Source organism: Gracilinanus agilis, chromosome 2, assembly GCF_016433145.1.
Source record: "Gracilinanus agilis isolate LMUSP501 chromosome 2, AgileGrace, whole genome shotgun sequence".
In the NCBI taxonomy this organism is placed as follows: Eukaryota; Metazoa; Chordata; class Mammalia; order Didelphimorphia; family Didelphidae; genus Gracilinanus; species Gracilinanus agilis.
Window position 1 is genome coordinate 159,885,512 of NC_058131.1, and position 22,526 is coordinate 159,908,037.

General features: G+C 48.1%; 1 protein-coding gene across 9 annotated transcripts; it reads left to right on the forward strand.

The window, feature by feature from the left end:
* Positions 1 to 4: 4 nt before the first annotated feature.
* On the forward strand, positions 5 to 21,094 carry HR (HR lysine demethylase and nuclear receptor corepressor). 9 transcript variants are annotated; one of them, XR_006505446.1, is made up of 20 exons: positions 2,150 to 2,306; positions 3,010 to 3,654; positions 3,971 to 4,766; positions 5,890 to 6,040; positions 6,186 to 6,376; positions 10,660 to 10,824; positions 11,098 to 11,190; positions 11,428 to 11,543; positions 11,899 to 11,977; positions 12,258 to 12,421; positions 12,653 to 12,871; positions 13,099 to 13,264; positions 14,728 to 14,797; positions 15,007 to 15,137; positions 15,451 to 15,570; positions 15,681 to 15,701; positions 15,794 to 15,805; positions 19,123 to 19,287; positions 19,969 to 20,097; positions 20,301 to 21,094. XR_006505446.1 is itself a non-coding variant. In XM_044663497.1 (19 exons), exons 2-19 carry the CDS (start codon positions 3,049 to 3,051, stop codon positions 20,361 to 20,363), a joined length of 3,549 nt encoding a protein of 1,182 aa, XP_044519432.1. In that variant the 5' UTR covers positions 5 to 116; positions 3,010 to 3,048; the 3' UTR covers positions 20,364 to 21,094. The 9 variants fall into 9 exon arrangements, 7 of the variants coding, with proteins under 7 accessions (XP_044519432.1, XP_044519431.1, XP_044519436.1 ...); XR_006505447.1 differs by having other exon boundaries at positions 19,123 to 19,263; XM_044663497.1 differs by lacking the exon at positions 2,150 to 2,306 and adding an exon at positions 5 to 116 and having other exon boundaries at positions 15,681 to 15,805.
* The last annotated feature ends 1,432 nt before the right edge of the window (positions 21,095 to 22,526 follow it).

Genomic DNA, 22,526 nt, shown 5'->3' on the forward strand with positions numbered 1-22,526 from the left:
CCGGGGGAGAGAGGGGGTGAGAGGAGCCCGCAGGTCCCAGAAGTGGCTCATGGGGAAGGCGCGTCCGGCACTAGCCAGGACCCCCGCTGCCCTCGAGTCAGGCCCGAGCAGCACAGGTGAGTACTACCGGTGGGACCGAGCAGAGCACGGCGATCCGGGCTCCAGGGGAGTCCGGAATTGATCCGTCATATTGTCTTGGATCCATGTACCTCTGATTAGAAAGTTATTAGTTCCCCCCCCCCCCCCCGCAGAGTTCCCACTTTTTTATCAACCCCCTAGAAAACCAGGGAGCCCTGTTTGTGGCATTCCCACTCCTTACTCTTTTTTTTTTTTTTTTTAATTTCTGGGGCCCTGGGACCCTGCACCCAACTGCTGCTGAGTTCCCTTGGGAAGCAGTGCCAGCCCCTGGTCACACTGTCATGCTAGTCTCGGTGACACCTGTCATACCACTCTTGGGACTTCCCTGCTTTGCTTGGGAGTTTCCCTGTTTCCCGTGTCTCTGGTTAAGGGGCCCTCTCCCTGTCTGCTCCTCTTCTAAGGAACATTCATTCCTCCTGGAGTTAGGAAGACCTCACCTAACCCAGCAGGAATGCCTCTTAATTCTCCTTCACCTTAAGGGCCTCTCCATAGAGATGTCTCAGCTCTTGCAGGAGTAAGGAGTCCTGTGAGCCCAGGGAGGAGGTTCCAGATCCCACCAGCTGTTCTGGTTCCCTGGGGGGAGCTAAATGGGATAATCTTAGAGGACCAAGAAGAGGCAGAGTTTCTACCTGGCATGGTGTGCCAGGAGAGATGCCAAAGTAATGCCTCTAGCCCTACTGTGCATTCCTCCCTAGTTACTCCTTTTTACCAGATACACTTTTTTTTTTACTCCCTAGAGAATGGGACAGGATAAATGGAACAGAGTTGAGTCTCAGTTTCCTCATCTGTAAAATGAGAGGATTGGAGGTGATGATCTCAGAGGTCCAGGCAGTTTTAACTACTATGCTATGGTCCGATGATTCATAGATTCAAGATTTCAAAGCTGGAGGAGGCCTCCCAGACCATTTACTTAAATTTCTTTAACCCAGAGAGAGTACAAAGTCAGGCACTCAATAAGATTCCAGAAACAGGACTCAACTCTTCTGATTCCCAGTCATGGTTTTCCATAAAAGGTCCCAGCCCTTTCTTCTGGGTTCTTGTTTTCTCTGGGGAGGAGGTCCTGGGTTCCATACCCTGATGATACAGTGAAAAGAATACTTTCTTTCTTCTTTCTTTCTTTCTTTCTTTCTTTCTTTCTTTCTTTCTCTCTTTCTTTCCCTCTTTCTTTCTCTCTCTCTCTTTCTATCTATCTATCTATCTATCTATCTATCTATCTATCTATCTATCTATCTATCTACCTCTCTATCTGCCTATCTGTCTCTCTGCCTACTTGCCTGTCTGTTTATTTACCTAGCTGTATGTCTATCTATCTATCTGTCTGCCTTTCTCTCTGCCTTTCTATCTCTCTGTCTGTCTGTCTGTCTGTCTGTCTATCAAACCCTTACCTTCCATCTTAGAGTCAATACTGTGCATTGGTTCCAAGGCAAAAGATGGATAAGTGGGGGTTAAGTAATTTGCCCAGGGTCACACAGCTCAGAAATGCCTGAGGTCAGATTCGAATCCAGGACCCCCTGTCATTTGGCAGGGCTCTCAATCTGCTGAGCCACCTTGTTGCCCCCAAGAACACTGTATTTGGTAGAGAGCATCCAAAGCAGGTATAGATCTAGGCTTTGCTTCTCACTACTTGTTTGCCTGCAGGCGAGTCATTTAAACCCCTCTGAAGCTCAGTGTCCTCTTCTGTACCATGTGGTTAGACTGCATGTCTTCCACTTTTAAATCTCTGCTTTTCTGTTCTGCCGAACAAGTGTGTGGGGCTGAAGAGCTCTGCCCAATCCACTCCGTTCCAATCCAATCTAATAAGTATTTATTAAGTGAGGATTAAGTGTAAGGCACTCTGACAGGTGATGGGGATCCAAAGACAAAGATGAAACTGTCCCTGTCGCTTACCATTTAACAGAGAAGTACTTAAATAGAGATTTGTGGATGACTAAGGGGGCCAGGAAAGGCTGCTCATGGGGTGGGGGGTGGCACATAAGATGAGTCTTGAATAAACCTTAGGATTCTAAGAGAAGAAGGTGAGGAGGGAGTGAAGTCCAGTGAAGGGGGACAACCTGTTCAGAATCATGGAGGCCGGAGATGGAATGCTGAGTTTGGGGAACAGCGAGTAGCCCAATTTGGCTGGAACAGAGAGTTCACGAAGGGGCATAACGTGAAATAAGCCTGGAAAGGTAGGCTGGAACCAGACTGGGAATGGCTTTCGATGCTAAGTGAAGGAGTTTTTCATTTGATTTTAGAAGCAACAGGGAACCATTGAAGATCCTTGAGCAGGGGAGGGGTGACGTGGTCAGTTAGATACACAACCTGACTTTTTATTACCTATTAGTGTAAGGTATTTAGGTTTATAGGCTATTTCCCACAATAATCAACCACAACTGCATACTAATAAACATGGAATAGGCAACTGAATATAAAAAAATAAAGCAGTTTTTCAATCGAGATAAAATCATCTATATCATTGATGAATTATGTTTCTGTTTGTCAGTTTCCTAGTTGGAAGAAACTGATAATACAAATATTTAAAGATGTTAAAAGATACAAAAACAATAATAAAAACAACCTCCAACTCCACTCCTTCTGTTCCTACTGGGGTTCTCTGGCTCTGATGGAATATAGCAGGGAGTGGGGGGAGGGAATCATAGGAGGTGGGGAGGTGACTAGTGTTGCTTCTTCAACCATGGGGGCATCAACATGTCCAGGGTGGGAACCTTAGGGCAGTGTGTGGGCAGGCAGCTTGGTGCCCAGTTGTTGGCTTGTACTTGCCGTACCGGTTTGTGCTGCCTCAATGCCGCCAGGGTGGGGCTCTCTTTGTACCAGACAGCAGGGATGCTCAGGTGATGCACCTGAGCCCATGCTTTGTTGGTTTCACCACAGGGAACCCCTTTGTGAGAGCCCCATGAGGGCAGAGGCATCATGGAAAGCACACCCAGCTACCTGCAAGATGCCCCCGCCTGGGAGAAGCCAGCATCAGAAAGTAGCATCAGACAGGAGCCAGGCACCTTGCCACAGGGTCCACATCATGGACCACTATGCCTGGGGGAGCCTGTTCCCTTTTGGAGAGGGACCCTGAGCACCCCAGACTCTTGGTTTCCACATGGCTTGCCCCATGGCTCAAAGGACCCATTTCCATTCTTGGGGGGTGAGGGGCCCCGGAATGGTGAGGGAAAGGCTGGATGGTTGGGGGCCAAAGAGGGGCTACGGTGGAAGGAAGCAATGCTAGCCCACCAGCTGGCACTCTGTGGGCAGCCATGCCCACCTCGTCATAATCTCCTGCCCCCAGAGCAAGGTGGCAGTCACCCCAAGAATGACCCGTTGCCTTTCCGGCCCTTACATTGCCCCTTCCTTCTGGAGACCAAGATCCTAGAGAGGACCCCTTTCTGGGTGCCCACCTGCCTGCCTCCTTACTTGGTGCCCAGCCAGCCCCATGATCGGCCTTCTGACTGGCCCCTGGCCCCTTATCCTTGGACATACCTAGGGGCACAGCCCAAGAGCCCTCCTGCTTTCAACTCAGGAAGCAAGGTAAGGACTTGAAATTGTTAAGAACTCTGCTCAAATTGGGGAGGACATAATGAAAGAAACAATTGATTTTCTTGGCCCAGTGAAAACTCTTTCCAGAAGAATTCCATTCAGTTCAACAAGTGTTTATTGAGTGTCCTTCCTTCCCATACTAACACCTCTAATTCAGATGCCTGGTCTAGGACCCTAGGATCAGTTTCAAGTCAGCTCACCTCTATAGATCATTCCTTCATTTCCCCAGGTCTAGTCACCCCCTTCCATCCTTCTCTATTGAGAACCAAAGTCAGTGCCCAGCTTAACCCCTTTCTTCTCCCTTCAGGGCTTTTATCACAAAGATCTAGGCATGCCTCGCCTGACAAAAGAGATGTTGACCACTGCTGAACCTGGGTTGTTGGGCGTAGCCCCCGGTGGGCATCTTCAGAGAGCTGGGGAGATGGATCAGTCCCTACCCTACCAAAAGGATGGCGAGTCGGGAGCCAACGGGCGCCAGAACCTTTGCCCGCTCTTGGGAAGGTGCCCAGATATAATCAGCAGCCGGACCCTCTGGCCTACTCACCCCCCAGGCTTGGTTCATGCTCTTGGCAGTTCCTGGGTAGTGCCTCGAAATGGGAACCTCAGACACCCCCAACCAGGGTTACCTTCTGGGTTAGAGTGCCCTTCACCTGGGCAGTCTGTCAGTCAGGTGGGCTGCTGTCCATCCCATCAACCTGCTGGAGATGGGAGTCATAGCCACTGTGGAAGGTGTCAGGCAGTCACAGAAGGTGGTACTAGTGGAACATCTGGGTCCACTGAAGAAGCTGGCAAGCATCCTGGACCTGGGGCCTGTCCTCCAAGCCACCATACCAAGCTAAAGAAGACCTGGCTTACTCGGCATTCTGAGCAGTTTGGATGCTCAGCTGGGTGCCCAGGGGAGGAGGTGGGCCCAGCCACTCAGATTGGGTCCCTCAAGAGGGAGGGAAGTCCTGAGGTGTGGGGAGCAGCTGGTAGCCCAGCCCCCAAGCGTCCAGCTGACTCCTTCCCAGGCAGTGAGGGGCAGGGGGCTGGGAGTTGGCAGGACACTCTGGAACCACCACTCGGGAGCAAGGCTGAGACGACAGAGCATGATGGCTGGAGAGGTGAGGGGGTTGATGAGCTGGGCATGAATGGCAGCTGGGGCATCTGGGACTTGGGGAATCAGGGCAAGGGCCAGCGGGTGAGGCTTGGGGTGGTGTTCCAGCCCTGTCCCACACTCAGGAGGTCCTTTTCCAGCTGATTACTGCACCGTTGTCTAGACTTTTTCCATCTGGATCTTACCAACTCTTGAGACTTCACAGTGCCTCCACTTAGGGCACTCTTCTGCCCACTTCTGGACACTTTTTTTGGTTGGTTACCTGCCACATCACTGTGTTGGAACTGGTATCCTACCTCAACACCAGCCCAGTGCTTTGCCATGGCACTGCCAACCCTTAACAAAAGAGGGGGCCGTACAACTCTGATGTGGCTCTTTCCAAGTCACCTCGGGGGAGCTTCTGCTGACCCATGCTGTCTGAGCCAGGAACTGTTCCTTCTCTCTCCCAGCTGAATCATGGACCCCAAGCTGGGACTCTGTGTGCTCTTGACTAATTAGACCATAATGCCATTGCCCTGTGGCTCTCTATCAGCCCCTGGAATCTCAGGGCCACGCTAACGTCCTCCAACTTTACCTAGGGGATAATTGTTATTTCGGAGTTACAGTCCTCTTCCTCTGTTTTCCTGGATTGTTAGATCTCAGTGGGATTAAGGTGCCTGAGATGGGCTTATCTCAGCTCCTTCACTATCTGTATTGCTATTCCTGCGATTAGACTCCTCTGGATCTCTCAGATCCCCAACCTAGGACTCTCCTATCATCTCACCCTACTGGTTCACTCCCAACCACCTTGGAACTCTTCTCACTTCTGGCAGTGGCATCACTTTGCCCACAATGGGGTCTCTCCAGTTTCTTCACTGGCTGGATCACCACGCTTGTGCTGAGATGATCACCCTTACTCCGTCCTTGGACCCCTGCCTTCCTTCCTCATTCCCTGTTTACAGGGAATTCCTTTCTGTGGCTCTTCTCAGTTGGTCTGAGAATCATTGCTCACAGAACCTTGAGCTAGGGAGGAGAATAAGTGCTGGGATCACAGTACTGGGAAAGGGGCTGAAGGGGAAGGGAGGCTGTGATTGGTGACATTCTTTGAGGTAGATCAAAGGAGAGTCTTGAAGGATGTATTATCCCCTCAGGATTCCTGGGCAGCAGGCCTGGCCTTGATGGACTTGAACTCCAGAGTGTGCCTTGCACAGCACTCCCGGCAGGAATGACCCGATGCCAAAGCTGTGCCCTTGGGGAAGAGGAAGACAAAGGAACGTCTTGTCACTTTCTGAACGTGCGAAGGTGAATTTTTGCTGCCTTGTCCCCATCTCCCCAACAACACTTCTCGGGTCTGGGAATCCCCTTTTCCAAGCTCTGGGCATCCAATTAAATTCTTCAAAGGCTCTTGCCTACTGATCCTTCTTCTTGGCTTCTCCCTGCTTTCCAGGTTACCTTCAGGTGGATCAAGGATGGCAGAAGGGGAAGCTGGTCATTCTGAGGAGGGCAGAGGCGGCAGGCCCAGTCCAGACACCAAATTGAGCGTGCATCTCGCCAAATACTTGCTGAATAGCCTGGGAGACAGATTCTGTCGACTACTCCGGAGGGAACGGGAGGCCCTTGCATGGGCTCTTGAGGAAGGTAAGCAAGAGTTAGTCTCTGGGGCCACTGAGGACAAGGAACTTAACTGCTTACTATGTGCCGTAGTAAACAAGTGGAAATGAGGTTACCTTCTAGCTACGCTCGTAGCTACTCTTTTGTTGTTGTTCAGTCATTTCAGTCACAATTGAATCTTCGTGGCTCCATTTGGAGTTTTCTTGGCAAAGACACTGGAGTGGTTTGCCATTTCCTTCTCCAGCTCATTTTTGGGAAAACCAAGGCAACCAGGATTGAATGATTTGCTCAACTAGTAAGTATCAGAGGCTGGATTTGATCTCAGGGAGAGGAGTCTTCCTGACTCCAGGCCAGGCACTCTATCCTAGATCTAGTTCACCTAGCTGTTCCATGTACTGTACTTTGTACCCATAGTTTATATCTACAGTACCCATTTAGGTATATGTTATCTCCTCTCCTGAGGTCAGGGACTGTTTACACTTCTTTCTTTGTATCTCCTCCATTAGCTCAGTGCCTGGTACAATAATAAATGCTTGGTGCTTGTTGACTGATGAATATATCTAAGCATATATATGATATACAGCTAACATTTCTGTAGCAATTACTGTGTGCCAGGTACTATGCTAAACACTTTATAATTATTATCTCATTCGATCCTTATAACAACCCTTGGAGGTAAATGCTAATATGATCCCCATTTTATAGATGAAAAACTGAGGCAAACAGATTTATGTAACTTACCCAGGATCACACAGCTAGTAAGTGTTTGAGGCCGGATTTGAACTTGGGTCTTCCTGACTCCCAGTCCAGTCCTCTATCCACTGTACTCCCCAGATGCCCAAGTAAATACCATGTAGTTTATGGAGGAAAGGTAATGGGAAGCTGGAACGATCAAGAAAGGCTTTATATAAAAGGCAGTGTTTGAGTTGGGTCTTGATTAGAGACCTCATAGGGTCTTGGTTGGCCTCTATCCATTAAGCTTTCCCTTATAAAGTTCGTCTGCTTGTACTTCATACTATAGTCACACAACCAGTCAGCAACCGATCTGAAAAAGATATAAGGAATTTAGTGAATTGCTAGGAACTTGGTAATGTGATGTGATGTGATAGCAATGTGATCATGGAAGCCAAAACATCCATCACAATCCTGAACTGGTATCCAGTGCAAGAGAGGTCACAATCCTACTGTAGCTGACCCCATTCAGAACATATTTAGGATATCATGTTCTCTTCTGAGCACTACAGTGTGGGAGGGACACTATTGGCTAGAGCAAAGACAGAAAAGGGGACCAGGATGACAAGAGCATGTCCTACAAGGATTGGTTGAATGAACTGGGGGGTGTTGAGAAGAGAATACTTTAGGAAAGACATGATAGTTATCTTGAGGATTTGAAGGGCTCATATAGAAGAGGGATTCAATTTATCCTGTTTATGTCAAGCGGTGGAGAGCTAGAATCAGAGGGTAGAAGTGGCCGAGAGGCGGATTTGAGCACAATAGAAAGAACAATTCACTCATAATCATCTGTCTCAAAAATTGAATGGGCGTACTTCAGAAGACAGTAAATTTTACTTTTACTGGAGACCTTCAAGTAGATCCTGACTGTCCATTTGTTAAGGATGTGTGGAGATAGTTCATCCACCAGGCAAAATGACCAGCTTCATTTCATGATAACACTGTTAAAGTATGCAAACCAAGTTCTATAAAGCTGTGTACCCTGCCCCACTTCCACTTCTCCCTTGTAATATTTATAACACTGCTCCTTGGGAGCCCTACTATTCTTGTTTGTATGTTATGGGAAACGAAATAATTGGGGCAGCTAGCTGGCTCAGTGGATACAGCGCTAGACCTAAAGTCAGAAAGACCTGAATTCAGATCTAGCCTCAGAAACTTGTAAGCTCTGGGCAAGTTACTTAACTCTGTTTGCCTTAATCCACTAGAGAAGGAAATGGAAAACCACTCCAGTATCTTTGCCAAGAAAACCTCATGGACAGCATTGGCATGACATGGTTGATGGGGTCACAAAGAGTCAGACACAACTGAACAACAACAACAATTAATGAGAAGCAATTATGGAGAGGTTGACAGGGAGCTGGCCTCAGTCAGGATAACCCGAGTTCAAGTCCCTCTTTCATCACACATTGGCTAAGTGATCCTGGATAAATTGCTGAACCTCTAGGCAACTCTCTACGACTATAAGCAGGGCAGTCTCTTATCTGCATTAGTAGAAGAAGTTTGCTCACTGGGATTTCCCTAGAATGATGAAATCACTGATCTAAATGAAATAATGATGATAAGAATGACTTTATTTTTTTTAAACCCTTAACTTCTGTGTATTGGCTTCTAGATGGAAGAATGGTAAGGGTGGGCAATGGGGGTCAAGTGACTTGCCCAGGGTCACACAGCTGGGAAATGTCTGAGGCCAGATTTGAACCTAGGACCTCCCATCTCTAGACCTGGCTCTCAATCCACTGAGCTACCCAGCTGCCCCTAAGAATGACTTTAAATGGGATCTCTCCATTGGGCAGCTAGGTGGTATAGTGGATAGAGTACCTAATCTGAAATTAAGAAGGTTCCTCTAGGTTCAAATTTGGCTTCAGACACTCACTAGCTGTATGACCCTGGGCAGGTCATTTGTTCCTGTTTGCCTCAGTTTCCTCATCTGTAAAATGAGCTGGAGAAGGAAATGGCAAACCACCAAGAAAACCTCAAATGGGGTCAGGAACAGTCAGACACAACTGAAATGAATGAAGAACAATACCTATACTCTCCTTAGTGTAGCCTTTTGGAGTCCTTAAATCAGAACTGAGCTCATGGTTGAAACTCAATACCCACAGAGGAAACAAAGAAGGGAAAAAGGGATGACTGTATGAATAACTGAACAAACAGATGCTAGAGGGGGAAGGGAAGGGAACAAGCTTTTTTTTAAGCGCCTACTCTGTGCTAGGCACTGTGCTAAGTGCTTTACAAATGTTAACTCATTTGGTATTCCCAACAACCCAGAGAGGTGGGTGCTATTATTAGCCTCACTTTGCAGTTGAGATAACTGAAGCAGAGATCAAGTGACTTGCCCAGGGTCTCACAGTTAGTCTTAGGTGGGATTTGAGGTCAGTTCTTCCTGACTCTCTCCATTGCTCCAATAGTTGTTGATCTTGTTTGGGATGAATATGAAAGGTTGACCCAGAAGTCAGTGGGAAATGATTAGTTTTTGGCTATTGGGCAGAACATTTTGGAACTTTTGGGCTGCCTTGACTTGTAGTTAGTTGCTGTTTACTGGTGGGTATCATTTGGAGAGGACAGTTGGCAAGGAGGCAGCCCTAGCACAGTGGAAAGATGGCTGGCTGTGGAGTCTTTGGACTTGGGATTAAGTCTTGGCTCTGCTGCTTCATTATCTGTGACCTTGAGGTGACCACTGAATCTCCCTCAGTTTCATTTTCCTCATTTCTAAAATAGAGGGGAGGGAGGCCAGGGTAATACTAGGCATTTGCCTCCTTCAACAGGGCTATTATTCTAAGGATCAAATGAGAAAATCAATGTCAGTCTTTCCTTAGACTAGAAAATAATATGTAAACAGAACCTTTGTGAGGCATGGCAAGAGTGGAGGCCTCTTTGCCGAGATTATTGAGATCCCTTTAACCATGTTTCTCATCATTAATCGGCAAAGATTTATTTATTTTTTTAAACTCTTACCTCTTGTCCTGAAATCGATACTGGTTATCGAGAGACGAACAGTAAGGGCTGGACAATGGGGATTAAGTGACTTGCCCAGGGTCTCACAGCTAGGAAGTGTCTGAGGTCTCATTTGAACCTAGAACTTCCCAACTCCTGGTCTGGCTCTCTATTTGCTGAGCTGCCTTGACAATGATCTTGAAGAAAAGAAGCTCCCTCCCTATGAGTACATCCCTCTGAGAGTCATAAAGGGCTTTAGAAATGTAGGGTGCCTAGTGTAAATATTAATAATATGGAAATAGGTCTTGATCAATGACACATGTAAAACTCAGTGGAACTGAGTTGGCTACAGGAGAGGGTTGGGAGAAGAGGAGGGAAAGAACATGAATCATGGAATCATGGGAAAAAATTCTAAATTAATTAATCCATTAAACTTAAAAATAAAAAAAGAAACATAGGGTGCTCTGATCACCTCCTCCTTTCCCTTACTCCTCCACCAGGCTTACTGTTTACCTTCATCCTTTGGGCAGGGTGAGATTAGGACCAAAGCCTTTGTCCTCCTAGCCTTGACCCCCCACCCCCAGGCTGAGTTCTTTGACCAGCTACTAAGTTCTTTGTTTTTATGCCTGCTGTTTTCTCTGCAGTGGGGGAGCCTACCCCTACCCCTGTCCCATGGGAAGACCCCAGTTCCCCAAGGTCCTGCAGCCGCTGCTACCGTGGACTCTTCAACACCCACTGGGGTTGCCCTCATTGCTGTTACAGGCTCTGTTTGGCCTGTGGTCGTGTTGGGAGGGCCAGGGACACCACAGGTATGGAACCTATGCTTGTATGGGAATCCAGAAGGAGGAGGAATGGGAAGACGGGGTCTGGGCCAAGCTTAAGCCTCTTCTCCTGCGCTAGCTCCCATGTAACACCGTCTGAGCTAGCTACAGACAGACAGACAACCCTATCAGGAAACGAGTCTGTGACTATGCCCTGCTCAACCTTCCCCTCTAGTGCATTTTTGCTCTGTAAGAGCTTACTTTTATGATCTTTGTTCCTTTTTGCTCCTTTGACCTCTAAGCTCTCTGTTCCCACTCCAGCAGGCCCTCAGGAGCAGCCCCGGGAGGGATGTGCCCACAGCACTGGGCATATCGCCCACGCTCTGACGTTGACCCAGTTTGTCCCCAGCCAGGGTAAGCCAATGGGGGTTCCAGGTTTTTGTGACAGGAGCCAGAGGGACCCTCGCTAGATTTCAGGAGGAGGACTCCTCTCCCTCTGCCTCCCAAACTGCTCTTTGATCCTTGGTACCTCCCGGTTTTCAAGTCTGGGCTGGGAGGAATAAGAAAAGGGGTGGTTCTCTTGCTAGCCCTGTAGATCTTCCTTCTTCCCAATCTCGAGAGGTGACTTCCCTCCTTTCCTTCCTCCCTCAGCCCTGGCCGAGGTGAGCACCAAGATGCATCAAGTCCGGGCCAAGTTTGACATCCGAGGGCACTGCCCTTGCCAAGCTGATGCTCGAGTGTGGGCTCCTGGGGAGAGAGGCCAAAAGGTAAGAGCTGAGAGAAGGAAATAGGGATGATTTGGGACAGCCCAAGGGACCTTGGAGTGGAACTGGGGCAGACTATTCTGGATCTCGAAACTTTTTAACTAGTTTTCTTGGCAGTTGGCACCATGTTGTATGAATTCCCTCTAGGTGCCATCAGTTTTCATGGGAGATGGTGATAAGGGCTGGGTGAAAAATGGGCTTTTTTCCCCACATTCTGACCTGGGTTTGGGAGCATTTGGTGGGGGAAGGAAGGATTCATGAAAGAAATTTTTCCTCATACCTCACACCTCCCTGATCACCTCATTGCTCACTTCTAAGGTTTTGGTTGGGTTGGGGGTGGGTGGGGTGGCTTTGACAGAAAGAGCCAACGGAGAAAACTCCAGCCCCACAACCCTCTTGCAATGACGATGCCCACCGAACCAAGGAAATGAAAGAAGGTGAGCTCCCCTTCCATCGACTCCAGAGCTGGTGGGAGAGCCCTGGGTGTGTGCTGGGGGGTGTTGAGGAGAGGACTTTCCCCTAACTGGAGCTCTAGACCTTGAGAGGTCTGTGAGGCCCACAGAGAGATAGAAGAGGGGGCACAGATATGATAGAGCCACTTTGGGGTGAATTGAGGAGGTTCCTGAGTACTTTTATAGTGTGTTTCTGCATCACTGTGCTCGTGGGCTGGTGTGACATTCTTGTGGGCCCCTATAGTCCTAGTCTCTATTTCTACAGAGGCCACAGACTCCACTGAACCTCCGGGAGAAGCCCAAGGAGGCCGGGGATCCTTGCCCTGCCCCTCGCTCTGTGAACTTCTGGCCTCCACTGCTGTCAAGCTCTGCCTGGGCCATGAGCGCATCCACATGGCCTTTGCCCCTGTGACCCCAGCCCTGCCCAATGTGAGTGCCCGAGGGAAGGTCTCAGGCCTTGGGGGACCAGTAGGGGTAGCCATGGGCTCCGTCAGGTCTGTCTCAACTATTTGGCTCCATGTTGACAGAAGCTCTGCCTTATCTAAACTTAGCCAGAGCTAAGCACAGGGTAGGTGCTTAGTAGAAGTTGTTAGCATTCCGTCAAGGCAGAGGAGGGTAGCAGAAGAGGAAACGTGTTGACCCACACTCCCTGGTCTGCAGGATGACCGAATCACCAACATCCTGGACAGCATCATCGCGCAGGTGGTGGAGAGGAAGATTCAGGAGAAGGCGCTAGGGCCAGGGCTCCACAAGGGACTCGGCCTGTCCAGCCCTGCTACTCCACGTGGGCTGCCTTCTCGGGGGGCTCTGCTGTGGCTTCAGGAACCCCAACCCCGACACAACTTCCACCTCTTCCAGGAACACTGGAGACAGGGCCAGGTGAGGGTTTACTCTTGGCCACCTTCCCCCAGCTGCCCCAAGTTCCTTTTTTCCTAAGCCCTGCCTATCTCCTTATAGACAAGGGAGACCCCGTTCCAAATTGGGCTTTCTCCTTAGTTCCCTACAAGTAAGCTCATATAACCTCCTTCCCTGAGCCCAAACTCCGACCTCTTCTTGGATCCATTCTCCTTTCCTGGTCTCTCTCTCCCTAATTCTCCCCACTGTAGCCTGTGCTGGTATCTGGACTGCAGAGAACCCTGCAAAGCAGCCTCTGGGGTCCGGAAGCCCTTGGGGCACTGGGAGGGAAGGTGCAGGCCCTGAGTCTCCTCGGGCCTCCTCGGCCTACAGACCTGAGCAGCACTGCTTTCTGGAAGGGTTTCTCCCGGCCAGAGGGTGAGTATCTCTGGATGGCTCAAAGGGAGAAGAGGGAGGACAGAGCCCTGGAGATGGGGATAAGAATTCAGATGAGGAGAGGATATAGTGGAGAGGCCCCTGGATTTGTCAGAAAAGACCTTTGTTTGAATCCTGCCCTTGACATTTCCTTGCTATGGGACTTTGGCAGTCACCTGACTTCTCTGAAGCTTCAAGTCCTCATATGCCAAATGGGATGAATAGGGACAAATTATGCCAAATCTGTCAGATTTCTCTGTTCATAGAAGTTGAGTGGCTGGGCCTGGACCAGCTAGGTAGCACAGTGGAGAGAGCATCTGGTCTGGAATCTGGAGGACCAGGGTTCAAATCTGGCCTCAGATTCTTCCTACCTATGTAACCCTGGGCAAGTCACTTAACCCTGATTGTCTAGTATCCTTGTAGCTTTTCTGTCTTAGAACTGATACTAAGACAGAAGATAAGGATTTAAAAAAAAAAAAAAAAAGAATGGTAGGGCCTGATCAATACTTGGATGGGAAAACCACTTGGGAATATCAGGTGCTGTAGATCAAGAGAGAAGCATTTTGGTAGAATGGGTGGAGAGTTGATTGGCCTCAGAATCAACAAGACCCAGGCTCTAGTCCTGCTTCTGACAAAAATACTGGCTGTGTGACCCTGGACCAGTCCTTTAACTTCCCAGTATCCTAGGCAACTCTCTAAGACTCCAGGTTGTAGAATAGTTCCAGACTTTGTTGGCAGAGAGAATTCCCTTTTAGGGTGGTCATGAGGAAGATGCTTTGTTAATATGAAGCATTCTATAAATGGGAACTATCTTCAGTGATGAGGGGAATAGGAAAGGGGGGATACCTAAGGATAGGATGGATTTTTTGAAACCAAGGCAGAGGGAAGGGGGGAAATGAGGAGCAAAGAAAGGGATGGGAGCAGAGAGAAAGAGAGACACACTGAGACAGAGAGACAGACAAAAATAGGAGGGGAGAGAGAAAAGAGAAGAGAAGAGAAGAAGAGATGAGAGAGAGAGAGAGACAGAGAGAGAGAGAGAGAGAGAGAGAGAGAGAGAGAGAGAGAGAGAGAGAGAGAAGGAGAAGGCCAGAGAGAAGGAGAGTGGGGCACAGAGAGGGAGAGACTAGAAATCATGCTGTCCTCCCTTAAAAAAAAGATCCCACACTAATCCATTTTGGAAATAATAATGATTTGATGACAAACCAAAACTGTTACACAGTGGTCATAGTGTCAAAGGTCTTTTAAATTTAACAACATGGAGAAGTTATTATTGCTATCTGTTTAATAGGCTTTAAAGATATTGGTAAGATTTATTTCTGAACCAAAGTTAACTCACTGGTAACTTTAAAAAAACAACCCACCATTTTGCATGAGGGTACATAAATTGAGCATTGCAGATACATTACTTACACAGTGAATGAATAGTCCCACTTCCCAAGGCTAATAGCTTCTTTCTCTTCCCTCAGCTCGTCCAAAGCTAGACAGTGGGTCCCTCCTCCTTTTGCATAGAAATCTAGGCGAGCCAGAGGCCAGCAGGTGTGTATTTGTAGGGAACTCAGTTTTGCCTCTCTTCCACCCTCCCCTGTATTGGCCCTTGCCTGTCTTTTTCTCCTCCTGGACCTTTCTGCCTCTCCCTTATTCTCAGACTTGGCTTTCTGGGAGCCTACATAGGGTCTCTTGGAAGCAACAATGCTTAGGAGAAAAGTGATGGGTGTGATGAGTCCCTTCTTCTCCCCCCTCTACAGATCAGAGAACCTGGCTGCCAGCCTGCCACTCCCAGAATATTGTACCAGCCATGGGAAACTCAACCTGGCCTCCTACCTCCCTCCCATCCCTACCCTCTGCCGGTTGGAGCCACAACTCTGTGCCTCTTATGGTGAGTCTCTAGGCTCTCTGCCCACAGTCTCTCCTGGTCACAGCCTTTTCCTCATGCCCTATAGCCCTTCATGCCCACTCAGGACCATCTGCAACTGTGTCCGTAAGCTTTAGTCCCAGGCCTTGATGGGTACTCAAGCCTGGGTTCTGGCAAACTCAGCAATTGTAGTTTTCACACTCACGATTTCTCTGTGCCCATGTTCCCATGCCCACCACAGTTAAAGGTCTAACTCCAGCCCCATTTCCCTGGGTCAGGTGCCACAGCCTGGAATTGCCCTGTGCTCTTAACCTTCGCCCACCCCTCCCCATGCCAGGTGTGAGCCCACAGCACGGGCACCTGGGGACCAAGAATCTGTGTGTGGAGGTAACAGACCTCATCAGTGTCCTGGTCCACGCAGAAGCACCAGTACCTACTTGGCACCGGGCACAGAAAGGTATATTTCTGTAGCTGGAGTAGAGTGGAATGAGGTGGTGGGAGGAAGCAGAGAGGTAAAGGGTGGGATCAGCTCTACCCCAACCCCAACATCCTTTTCTCTTCTCTTAGAACTCCTGACATGCCTGGAAGGTGAGGGACTGTGGTCCCCAGGTAGCCAGGTGGGCGCTGTGTGGCATGTGTTTCGGGCACAGGACGCCCAGCGCATTTGTCGCTTTCTCCAGATGGTGAGGAAGGTGGGATAGGAGCTGAGCAGCCCCTTCCTACTTCACCCCACTCCGAAAAATCTCTCTTTCTGGGTTTCATTCCAAAAGTTTGAAATCTCCTTTCTAGCCTTACCATCTCTCTTCAATCCACAAATATTTTAAGATACCCAATCCAACAGTCATTGTATCAGCCAGCATTTATTAAGAACCTCCTTGTGCCAGGCACTGCCCTAGGTGCTGGAAATACAAGACAGAAACGAAACAGTCCCTGCCCTCAAGGAGCCGACGGTTGGTTGGGAAAGACAACGTGTACATGTTTATAGATAAAAATAAATGCAAAGTAATTTGAAGGGAACAGGAAAAGCTTTATAAGGGGAAACTCGAGCAGGTTTTGCGAGAAACCAGGAATTCTTGGAGACTTGAGAGAAGAACTCAATGCAGAAGGCACAGATAAAAAAAAAATGAGACAGAACATGTGAGGAACAGCAAGAAGACTGATATATATGAGTTATAGAGTATTTATATGGATAATTGCACCTTAAAAAAAGAGTAAGGTATAGTAAGGTCAGAAAGGTAGGTTGAGGTCAGGATGTAAAGAGCTTTAAATGCCAGTCAGACACACACTAAACCTGTCTGAGGAACAGACAGTAATACAAGGCAGTGTGTAAGTTGGTGCTCTGTTATGTGGTACTATCAGCATTTAGAGAAGGAGGTCATTGAACACCAGAGTGTTCTGGAAGATTTTAGAAGGTTTCCTCTAAGGATCTTCTCTTTAATTTTGTCCTCAGTATGTGTGAAGCACTCTAGCTAGTACTCTGAACGAGTTCTGCCTTCTGTCGGCTGAGAACAAGTTAGGCTGGGCGGCCTTCTCCCAGAGCTCTTGATGAGTTCTTACTTGGGGCAGAGGGAAGGTGTATCTAGAGGGTGATGGCAGCCCTACCTCAGAAGTGAGGTGAATGTGAGTATGATGGCACTTCCCTACTGAACCGGGCACTGCATCCTGGAGGAAGTGGTCTTTGAGACATTTCTAGATAAGGTGACTGTGGGAAACAGCTTAGAGGTCAATCTCAACAATCAAGTAAGATGTGGAAACAGGAGTAGGAGAGAGCCAAGGGAAAGAAAAGGTGCTTGGGGAAATTGAGAAAGCAAAGGAGCCTGCTTCGGTGCTCAACAAAGGGCTGGCTCTCCTGGGGGAAAAGTCAAAAGGCCTTCTAGACAAACCCTGCACATACACTCCTTTCTAGGGCTAATTGCTTCTGGTTCTACCCCTGAGGAAGCTAGCCTCGTCTGGGTAGGGCTGTCTGTGACCTAGGACACCTCTGGGCAGTCCAGGTTCATGTAACGAGGGAGGCAGAACTCCCTCAGAGGCCCATATCCAGTATAGGGCAGGTCCTTGGTAAACTTGGGACTGTGGCCCAAACTCTAGTATAGACCAGAATCTTGAGATTGACAGGAGAAGCAAATTAGTTTCCTTGGAAACTCCAGTACTATATTAGTTTCTCTAGAGTCTCTAAAGACTGTAGGGGCCACGTGGCACATTCAGGCCCACCAAACCCATCACAGGCTCTTGTTAGGCAAAAAATAGATCTTTTGTGAATGGAGAGGAGAGGATGCAGGGTGGGGAGTGGAGGGTAGAGAGGGAGGCCTTCATCTAGCCTTTGAGCTGCCTAAAACATTGAATCTATAGGGAATGCAAGAATTTAGAGATACAACTGATAATAAAAATAAATTATCTGGCATTAGGATCATAGAAGGGGAGGCTGGGAAGGACCCTCAGAAGGCATCTAGTCAAGCTCTCATTTTGCAAATGAGAAAACTCAGACCCAGACAGGTTGTATCTGTCCAGTGTCATCTAGATAGTAAACAATGGCATCAGGATTTGAAACCAGGTTATCTGACTCCAAATCCAGCATTTCTGGATGTCTGCAAAGAGCTCTGTATGTGCCCTCTCATTTGCACCCCATTCCAACAATACAAGAATTATGACCCTTATTTGACAGGAGAGGAAACTGAGGCTTAGGAAAGTAAGTGACTTGGATATGGTCACCCAGCTTGCACATGTCAGAGGGGGGATTTAAAAGCAGGTTCTTTTGGACTCCCTGTCTAAAACCCCAACTGTTCTTCCTAGCTGCCTCTCGACAAAGGGAGGCATTTATTACAAGTTGTAGGGAAGAAAACTTTCAACTGGAGGATTCTAATTGGTTTAATTGGGGAGCAATGAAATTTAACTCAATTAAGCACCTAATATGGTCCAGGCCCTGGAGATAGGACAGCAAAAATAAACTAGACCCTGCCCTTAGGGAGCTAAGGTTCTATTGACTCAACCAGTATGGTACAGTACAAGTATTTGCATTCCCCATTATTCTGCTGGAGTCCATGAGGGAGAAAAGAAAGGCATAAAGCAGAGTTCTAGTCCTCCAAGGAATATCTAATCACAGATCCCCAACCTGATCCAGCGTCCCATCTCTAATATCCCCAGCAAGAGGTCCCGAGCCTTGGCTTACAGATCTCCAGGGTGGGCCCCTACTTCCTTCAAAGGCAACCCACTCTAGCTGAAGTGACAGGGCCCACTAGAGAATGAGGTACAATAAAAATACAAGGCAGTTCCCTAAACCCAAGTGCCATAAGAGCTCAGAGGAAAAGGGAGGATCCCTATGGCCTTGCCTGAAAGACATGGATCAGAAGTTTAAGAGAGCTAGGTGGTATAGTAGAAAGTACTGATCCTTGGAGTCAGGAAAACTTGCCCTCAGACACTAGCTGTGTGACCCTGCACAAGTCACTTCACTGCTGTCTGCCTCAGTTTCCCCATCAGTAAAATGGAGATAATAATAGCTCTTTTCTTTAAACATGGGTGTAAGGATGAAGTGAATTAACGTATGTAAAGTTATTTATAAGTGCTATTATTAGGAAGGCCTTATAGTCATTGCCATGAAAGAATAAGGGATTTAAACCAAGGACGTTCCCTATCCTTACCCAGTTTCTGAGTTTTTAATCCCTCCTTCCTTTTTCCTCAGTTTCATTCTCTCACATTTTCTGAGCCTATCAACCTGGGCAACCCTCAGTCCTTCAGACTCCCTCTACATCTTGGGCAGGCTCAGGAGATATTGCTTGTCCCCGTCTCCTTTCTCTTTCAATCTCAGACTCCTTACTATAACCTGAGTGACCAAGTCCTCCAAAGGATCTAGCCTTTGGTAAAATCTATGTTCACAGCATCCTCCTAGCAGCCCGGGGCCTTTGTCAGTGGGGGGAGGTTGGGTAGGGGAGGAGGCAATAGATTCCTGTGAGCCTCGGATTCTCTGAGGTCCCTTTGACCTCTAACTGTAGGAGCCTCTGACTTTCCTTGCTAGGTGTGCCCCGCTGGAGCAGGCACCCTGGATCCAGGGTCTCCCGGCAGCTGCTACCTGGACACTGCGCTGCGTCGGCGCCTCCGGGAGGAGTGGGGCGTGAGCGGCTGGACCCTTCTGCAGGCCCCTGGCGAGGCTGTGCTGGTACCTGCAGGGGCTCCTCACCAGGTCTGGGCAGGCAGGATGGGAGATTGGCCTACTCAGGATAAGAATTAATTTATGACCTTTGCCTAAACTCTACACTTTTCAAAGTGTTTTCATATCCAATATCTCCTTTTATCCTAAGGAAGTAGGCACAGCAGGCATAGTATTCCTATTTTAGAGCGTAGGAAACAGAGGCCAAGAGTCTCGAAGTGAATTGCTCAAGAATATGGCAAGTGATTAGGAGAGGAGGGGTGGGAGCCCAAGTACAACACATTTTGTAACCCTTAGAGTGCTGTCTAAATGTCAGAACTATGAATGTTGTACAAATGGGTATGGCTTACTAGGAAAAGTGGCATAAGATAATGGAAAGAGCGTGGGATTTGGAGTCCAAAGGATCTGGCCGCAATCCTGGGTTTGCTAATTATTCCCTGTGGGACTTGACCGAGAGTTGAAACAGATGATCTCTTTAAAGAACTTGCTGGCCCCAGGATGCAGTGTTCAGTGTCCTTTCTATTATACATCTGATTTGAAGATGCTATAATATTCCCCTAGTTCTGCTCTTACCCATTTACAAGGTCCTTGCCCCTTAAGAGCAAAATCCAAAGATTAGGACGGGGCACCAGAGTGTTGACCTGGAACATGAGGGGCAAAGAGCATCTTTGCATCCTCCCTATCCCCTTCATATCTCTCTCCTCCCTGGCACAGGTGCAGGGGCTGGTGAATTCGGTCAGTGTCACCCAGTATTTCCTGTCTCCTGAGACCATTGGCCTCTCCATCCAGCTCTGCCACCAGGCACCCAGCCTGCCCCCTGACACCCGCCAGGTTTATAGCCAGGTAAGGGCCTCCATCATTGCCCTCTGGTACTGGGGAGCTATCAACCATGGAGAAGATGGCATCTTGTGTATTCAACCCGTGCCAAGGAAGTCTTAAGCTGTGGGTCCTTAAGGGTTCATGGGTTACTCCTGGATGGAAGAAGCCAAATACCAGAACCCATTATGGAACAGCACTTGATACATCCCCTCTTTTCTCTCCTGTAGATGGACTGGGCCATATTTCAAGCGGTGAAGGAAGCTGTGGGAACCTTACACGATTCGAAATAGGAGGAAGCCAGTCATTCAGGGTGGGAGGGGAAGCACAGATAAGACAAGGCAAACACCAGCATGCCAACTGGGTGTTTGCCACAGCAACTCACCCCCTTGATATCAATTGGGGAAAATGCCAAAAACCTTGGGAATTAACCCCATGGACAGCCCTCTGGTCACAAGCAAAGCATGACTTCTCAGGGCACCCTGCCTTGAACTCCCCAGTCAGTACACAGAGTACTGCCAATGCTTACATGCTCTCTGATACCACTCTACACATATACCTAAGGCTGGCACTGAATGAAGGGTCAGCTCTTCTGATGTGTGTTCTCCCTCCTCTTCTGGTACACAGTCTCAATTGCCCACTGGGATCCCAGAGCGAGAAAAACAGTCCTTCTAAGACACCTGGGTGAACTTGGGAAATTAGTCTCACTTGAACTCTGCCACTGCCTTCTTGCCCTCAGCACTCCACCCTTGCCCAAATCCTCCTCCGTGTCTTCCCATCCTTGATGAATTCCCAGGGAAGTCCTTCCCACCATCACCCTTTGCCAAATGGGCACTATGAGGCAACCAGATTCTTCCTGATTCTGACTTGCCTTATAGAGGGGCTAAGAGGGCAGGGGATTAGATGGAGGTGAGGGATACTCCAGAGCTTGCAGGGTCTGCTGGCGGGACCATGGTCTGGGTGGCACTGCCCCTCTCTTCCTTGTGAGTTTGAGTACCCATTAAAGTTTGTGTTGTTTTGTGAATACTTTCTGTGTGGTTGGCATTGTTTACAACGTCCACATAACATAGGAGAAGAGGGAAAGATTGAATTCCTTCCTTATGTTGGGGGAAGAGGGAGAAGCTGTGGAGATCTTGGGATGGCTCCCAACCTACACATACATCCGTGGCCTTATTCCCAATCATTCCTGGACCAGGTCCTTCACCTGGCTGTTTTATCGTCAAGACTTGAACTGACCAAAGGATGGAGCCTTCAATGTTGATGCCAGCATCAAAGACTCAGATGGGTGACCCTGGGCAAACCAGAGCAGTTGATCAAACAATCAATCAGCAAGTATTTATTAAGCACCTACTATATGCCAGGCCCTGAAGACACAAGGGCAAAAGTAAGAGCATTTTTGCCCTCAAAGAGCTTGCATTCTTCTGGGAGGTAAGGAGAGGGAAGGAACCAGAGAACTGAGAAGCTCTCTGTTTGAGCCCATCAGTAGCCATAAGTGGGATTATAATCTCTATGCAAATAAGTGCTAGAAAGCCAGTCCTGGTAGTGCTTCTGACATGGTGAACTGAATGTCCCATAGGTATCTCAAGTTCAAGCTATCCAAAAGAGATCTCCTATATTCCCAAGTCTCACTCCTCTTCCAAACTTTCTACTATTCAGGGCACCAAGATCCTTCTAGTCATCTAGGTTTGAAACCTTGCTTCCATTTTCAATTCCTTAGTTTCACCCACTCCCCATATTTAGTTAACTATCAAACCTTGGCTTTTCCATCTCTATAGTATTTCTCTACTCACAACACTCTAGTTCAAGCTTTCATCAACTCCTGCCTGAATTATTGCATTGGTCCTCCTGCCTCAGATTTCTTGGTCACCCCACCCCACCTCAGTAAACTTCAGTGGCTCCCTATTGCCTCTAAGATCAAGTATAAAATACTCGGTATTTAAAGCCCGTCACAACCCAGTCCCTTTCTATCTTTCTGGCCTTCTTACACATTACTCTCCCATATACTCTACAGTCCAGACATTCTGGCCTATTTGCTGCTCTTCATGCACAAATGACCCTCCATTTCTCATCTCCTTGTTTTTGTATTGCCTGTTTTCTGTGCCTACAACATTCTTCCTCCTCACCTTCACCTCTCAGAATCTTTGACTTCTTTCAAGACTCAGCTTAAGTTCATTTTTCTAAAAGAGGCCTGTCTTTATTTCCTGGCAATTAGGGACATACCCTTTAAAATAAAATTCTCTTGTGACTTAGATCCCTTGGCCTACTCTTTCAGCCCATTTTCCTCACCCTGGATTTACTTGCTTCCATATTCCTCTCTTTGAACCGCTTGACTGGATTTCTAGACAGCAAGGTCCTTGAAGATGAGAATTGTGTCTTTTCTCAATAGTGCCTTGCACAAATGGGTAGTTAATGATAGCTGTTGAATTGAATCAAATGAGTGGACCACTTTAATTCAT

Excerpts from the sequence above, each read along its gene's own strand:
- HR (XM_044663497.1), top strand. The coding sequence starts at position 3,049 with ATGGAAAGCACACCCAGCTACCTGCAAGATGCCCCCGCCTGGGAGAAG. Across the intron at positions 12,872-13,098 it reads AACACTGGAGACAGGGCCAG|CCTGTGCTGGTATCTGGACT; the intron begins GTGAGGGTTTAC and ends TCCCCACTGTAG. Across the intron at positions 15,571-15,680 it reads TTGGCACCGGGCACAGAAAG|AACTCCTGACATGCCTGGAA; the intron begins GTATATTTCTGT and ends CTCTTCTCTTAG.